General features: G+C 41.8%; 1 protein-coding gene across 5 annotated transcripts in view; it reads right to left on the reverse strand.

Annotated features, from left to right (window-relative positions):
• ASCC1 (activating signal cointegrator 1 complex subunit 1) overlaps positions 1 to 5656 on the reverse strand; it is a 91010-nt gene extending 85354 nt beyond the window's left edge. For 2 of the 5 annotated variants that reach the window (XM_019745952.2, XM_019745949.2), the window contains exons 1-3: positions 5522 to 5655; positions 3843 to 3987; positions 2529 to 2628 (exon numbers count right to left, since the gene is read on the reverse strand). In XM_019745952.2, coding sequence (XP_019601511.1) covers positions 2529 to 2628; positions 3843 to 3954 — 212 coding nt within the window. In that variant the 5' untranslated portion in view covers positions 3955 to 3987; positions 5522 to 5655. Of the gene's footprint in view, positions 1 to 2528; positions 2629 to 3842; positions 3988 to 4879; positions 5355 to 5521 lie in introns of those variants that run through there. The other 3 variants (XM_074339572.1, XM_019745950.2, XM_019745951.2) reach the window with 3 other exon arrangements.
• Positions 5657 to 6000: the final 344 nt, after the last annotated feature.

Here is a 6000-nt window from a genome sequence, read left to right on the forward strand (position 1 = left end):
TTTTGTTGTTCTGTAGTAAAGCAGTTTTTAAAAAACAAGATGTTTAGAAGAGGATTAGAACTCCACAATTTCCATGTGGTTTTTCTGTGTTGGGCTAGAGATTCTATTGTGTCAACTCCGTCAGGACTTTGCCTTCCCAGGCCTTATCAACAAGGGCTGCTTTCAACCAGGCTCCTATGTGACAGCACGTTGTTAGCGGACAAGCCTATCACAAGAAGTAGTTGGCTCAAAGTGTTATTAATAGTCTACACACCTTAGAAAGGGAAGTGGTTGAGGTTAAAGAAGCTTTAGAGTCAAACAAACCTTGGACAAGTCATTTAACCACTGTAAGCCTATCTCCTCACTTATAAAAATAGAGTGAATAATACCTATGTATCATAAGGTTGTTGTAAGGATTAAATGCAATCATATATAAATGGGCTTCCCAGCGACTGGCACATAGTTTAGGACAGTCCTTGAACTCTTCATTAAGCCCATGACGCATCCTTCCAATTAAGAACACGGCCAGACTCAAAAGAAGTTTACATGGAAAGTCCAAGACATTCACTACCTAGTTTAGACAGGTAATTTCTATATTGTCTATTAATTAGGATTTAGCAGAATCAATATCTAATCTAATATGCAAGTCACCTGGTACATAGTATTTCAAATATATTCATAAGATCAAGTTAGAATCAAATATTAAGGAATGTTTACACACCTTAGCAGTAGCAGACATACAGATTAAATAAGACGTGTTACACCACTTTTATCAGGAAACTGAGCCACGACTTTCTCAAATCATATTTCTTAGAAGAAAATGTCATTGGACCCAGAGAGGAAAGTGAGCTGTCAGGGTTTCCAGGAGAAGAATTTCATCCTTATGAGGTATTTCATACTACTCTCAAAGTTAATGAAAATGAAATTATTGCCTATTGAACCTAAAGGCATATGCGTCCGTATTTGTAGATCTCCTCTCACAGAGTTGCTTGGACAGACCTAATTCATCTGGTACAACACAGAAAAAGAATTTATGGACTTTCTAGACTAGCCTATCCCTCAGAGGTGTAAGCCCCAAAGAAGCCAGGTAGCCACATAAGTTAGCCATGTTAGTGGTTAATATGGGAAAGAATGTGGGTACGAAAGCACAGATTGAAGTGATCACCAAGTTTCTGAGCAATTTATAAAGATGATCCTGGAAAAAGCGTATCAGTCTTTGATAAGCGTTGGGGATTAATGGAACAGACAGACACATGCCTGCCTTCAAGAAGCTTCCTATCCTGTGGAAGAGTCATCAAATAGCACAGAAATAAATATAAACACAAGACTGAGAAATGCTACAAAGGAAAAGTAGACAGTGTTATAAAAACATATAGTAGGATAATGAATGTGGTTGGTGGGGATGATGGTGTCAAAGCAAGCTCCCCTAAGGAAGAAGAATATAACTAGGTAAGCAAGAGGAGAGATTATAAGACAAAGGGAACAGCATAAGCCAGAGCTCTAAGACAGGAAGGAGCATGATGCATTTGAGGAACTGGAGAAAACCAGTTAGGTTTCAGTGCAAAGCCAGGGAAAGAATGGTATGAGATGAGACTGAGAAATGCAGGGCCTGCTAAACCATGTTCAAGAGTCTGGCCATTGGGGCTGGCCCGGTGGCTCAGGCGGTTGGAGTTCCGTGCTCCTAACTCCGAAGGCTGCCGGTTCAATTCCCACATGGGCCAGTGGGCTCTCAACCACAAGGCTGCCAGTTCAATTCCTCTAGTCCCGCAAGGGATGGTGGGCTCCGCCCCCTGCAACTAAGATTGAACACGGCACCTTGGGCTGAGCTGCCGCTGAGCTCCCGGATGGCTGTTAATTGGAGCGCGTCCTCTCAACCACAAGGTGGCCGGTTCGACTCCCACAAGGGATGGTGGGCTGCGACCCCTGCAATTAGTAATGGCAACCGGACCTGGAGCTGAGCTGCGCCCTCCACAACTAAGACTGAAAGGACAACAACTTGAAGCTGAATGGCACCCTCCACAACTAAGATTGAAAGGACAACAACTTCACTTGGAAAAAAGTCCTGGAAGTACACACTGTTCCCCAATAAAGTCCTGTTCCCCTTCCCCAATAAAATCTTTAAAAAAAAAAAAAAAAAAGAGTCTGGCCATTAATCTAAGAAAATAAAATTCCATTTTCAATGGGAGGATGTTGGTGGATTTTAAGCAGAGGTAGTAAATAATCAGATTTGCCTTTGGAAAAGATTATTCCACCCTCAATATGAAGAACTGATTGGGAGGAGAGCAAGAATCAATGTGGAGAGACCAGCAAAGAGATAAGTGGTGGATTCAAAAGTTCTTTAAGAGGTAAAATCAACAGGAATTGGTGATACATATGGAATAATGAAACTGATCTGTAATCAGTCCTTAGAAATTCTAGGACATGAAACACTAAACCATTTTGTCGTTAGTAATCAAGCACTGAAATTAAGTGTGGAAAAGAGAAGAGTCAGCTTCCTGCTGAGTTTCCCGGAAGGGGCTCCCCATGAAGCTGCCAGGGGGCTCACTCACTTGTAGAGCAGGCTGGGGGCCTTCACGGTACACTGGAAACCTTGCTGGGTCTGCACCACCTCGTAGCCATCACAGGGTTCTTCTGTACTCTCCACGAAGCCTGGACAGAAACCGTAACATCTTGCTCAGAGCTGCTGCTCTGGACAACAGTCTTCCCAGCTGTCAACCACTCTCAAGGTTTATAAAAAGCAACACACACACACACACACACACACACACACACGGAACAGCCCAACACTTTACACTGCAGAACACTGCTCTGACATTCCTTCTGACCTACTTGTAGAAGAAAAATAAAGAATAAAAAACACAAGATTATTTTAAATCCTCCCGTCTTGGAATCTTGGAAAAGTATGTACACACCACTGTTTCTCCCAACTGTTTTCTCCCAGAAAGCGAAGACACAATAAAAAAATTTTTACTATTTTTTTATGAAGATAGAATTCACATAACATAAAACTTATCCTCTCAAAATTTATAACTCAGCTGTTTTTAATATTAAGACACAAAATTACTTCAGTGAATAAAGCAGAAATAATAACACTGGGAGAACTTTCTCCATACAGCAGAAAGAAAGAGAAAGGCGGAGGGTGAAATAAAGGAGCTCAAGGCCCCAAGGATGAAGGGAAATAAAGGGGAGCATTAGGGGGGAGACTAACACCCAAGTCTTAGAGCCTAAAAAAACTTTTATGAAGCAAAAGGAAAAGGAAGCAGAGAACCTGAAAGAAAGGCTTTGCTTGTTTATGCATTAAACCAAGCCAAAGGTAATTAGCCTGAAAATATTTATAATCCATTTTGACTGTTGAATTTATTTCTTAAAATTATCCCTACATAGTAATAAAATTATGCTCATTGTGTATTTGGAACTGCCTGTTTATGACTGCAAAGAAGAAGAGAAAAATAACAGTAATAACAGCTAACATTATTGGGCACTAGATAAAGTACTTTACATAATGTGTTCATTTATTTCAATAATTTATACATATATATTACTTTCACAACTTTACAGATAAAGGAAGTTAATTTTGTCACAGAATATTAATGATTAATAGTAATTGTAACTAGCATTACCTCTTATTACATTTAAGCCTCTGTACAAGCATGAAACATAACTTGACTTATGAACTGCACCTGAGACACCTCATCAAACTCATCAGTCCTCTTAGACGTCAACACAAATGGATCTATGAGAGACCAATCATTTCAAATTTCGGTGCTCCCACAGAAATACATTGAAACAAAACAAAGAATTGCTTCTACAATTTGACAGAGAACATTTTACTTCCTGTCTGACCAAAGAGCCACTAGGATTACCTTGACAGAAGTCCTCATCCTCTTCTTCATGTTGGTAAGTCTGTTCTTGAATAGGATTCTTCCTATAAATCCGTCCATCAATTCTTATGAGCTGTGGGCGCAGAACTTCCATGATACTTTCTCCAAGTAATATTCCAGTGAAATCCTGGAAAAGAAAGGATCACCTTACCTTTTGTTTTAATGAGCAATAAAAACCCTCTCTCTATTACATGGATCATTACGCAGACTTTGAAAGGACAAAATCGGGCATCAGTTCATAGTAGCAAAAGCAGCACTGTTTATTAGACTTCCCCTATCTGTAAGCTGTTTTAAGACAAGTGATGCATATTCCACTACACTATTCAATTCCTGGCTCATTCTAGACAGCAATTTGTAAACTATTCAGCACTCCAAAAAAAGGTAATTAAAAGACACTGAAACCTTTATATACAGCCTGTCCATGATTTTTAAAGAGAGAATGAAAGATCTATTTATTATTTTAACCTAAAAGGAGTAAAATGCAAACTTCTGTGTTTATCTAAGCATTTGCAATTCACCCTTTCTCTCCAGCATAATTAAGAGAATTAGGGATATTTAATACACTTATCCTTCAAGGGAAAAAAGAGCCCCTAACTACTTACAGAGGTGCTTGAAATATACACCCTACAATTAGATCCAGTTGCCTATGAAAACAAGTAAAGTATGACTTAACCAACATGGTTCTTAAAACCAATTTCTATAGGCCACTGTCCAGCCAACTGTACACCACTCACTGAGAAGCCAAGCTTCTAGTCACTACTTAACGAATCAGTAATTCAGGAAACAAGGCTCGCTTATAGACTGTTTTTAAGGTCAACCATTGTTCCTTTCACATAGGTTGGATAGTTTTGAAGCCCAAAATGCGTAAAGAATTCCACAGTAAACGGATCAACCGTTAATAAATACACTAATATTCACTCCAACCCTCAGCAAGGAAGGCACTTTAATTAGTAGTTTGCTTGTAGAACCAAGGAGAGATTTCGTGCTGTGAGAAATAACAACATAGAAGGAAAACAGACCTGAATGGAGAAAGAGGGGGCATTATCAGCAAAGTTTAATGACTTTACACCCTAGTGCCCTATTCCCCTCAGGACCTCTCAAAAAATAAAAAGACTTTAATGCCAAGGTCAGGCCCTCAGACTATGAGCTCGGGAAGAAGAGAGGTGCCTCAGAGACAGAACACTCTTCATCTGCCTTCTTTCCTGCCCTGGGCAACGGGATTGCTCAGAAGAGGCAAATGGCCCATTTAACCCTGCTTCGTGGTGGTTTGGACTGGGAGAAGAAAGCAGAAAGCCTGCAATGTCGGGGGGGAAGCTAAAGCCCTAAAATCATAAAAGCGAGAAAAAAAGAAAAAAAAACAGTACACCAAAGCTGGTGAAAAAACGAGCCCGCCGCTTCACGTAAAGCCCCTCGAGGCTGGAGGCAAAGAACCCGGAAGTAGTCCACGGGAGCGCGTCCCCCGGCACCTCCCCACCGCGGCCACGCCCACCACAGCACGGGCGCGAGCACGCCGCTGTCCTAGTCGTTGTCAGCGCGGCGGCTCCGGCTGGCCCTGTGGGCGGGGCTGTGGGAGAAAGTGCAAAAACCGCTGAGGTAAGTGACCGAGGACTCAAAGACCCTCGGGAACTTGGTGGAAAGGGAGTTGATCCCTGGGATCCTACCTGTAGGGACTAATAAAATGGAGTAGATAGGTGGAGAAACAGGAGCCTGCCGCAGAGGGCGTGTAAGGAAATTTCCTCAGGCCGCGGTGGGCTGAGTGCGCATGCGGGCCGATAGCCTGGCGCATGCGCAGTGGGACAGCGCCCCATGGCATCGCCCCCTGGGGATCGAGTTGGAGAGGGTAACTGGCTGGAGTAAACTTGGGAACCGCTGGTGTTCTGACCCCTCCGCTGTCCAGCCCCTTTCTTTGCATCCCACCTGGTTTTACTTGCAACATCTATTTGAATGGTAATCCAGCTGTTGTGGAATACAGTGGAACGATTTGTTGATGATGAAATCTAATGATTGCTTACAATTTGCCATTGTACCCACCGTACCTCTTTCAGTGTCTTTTGGAGAGGAGATTTTTCTTTTTAACAAAATAGGTATATATCTGGTAGGAAGGAAAATAGTTTATGAATACGAGGTCATCCCTGTCGTA

Source organism: Rhinolophus sinicus, linkage group LG07 (genome assembly GCF_036562045.2).
Source record: "Rhinolophus sinicus isolate RSC01 linkage group LG07, ASM3656204v1, whole genome shotgun sequence".
Classification (NCBI taxonomy): Eukaryota; Metazoa; Chordata; class Mammalia; order Chiroptera; family Rhinolophidae; genus Rhinolophus; species Rhinolophus sinicus.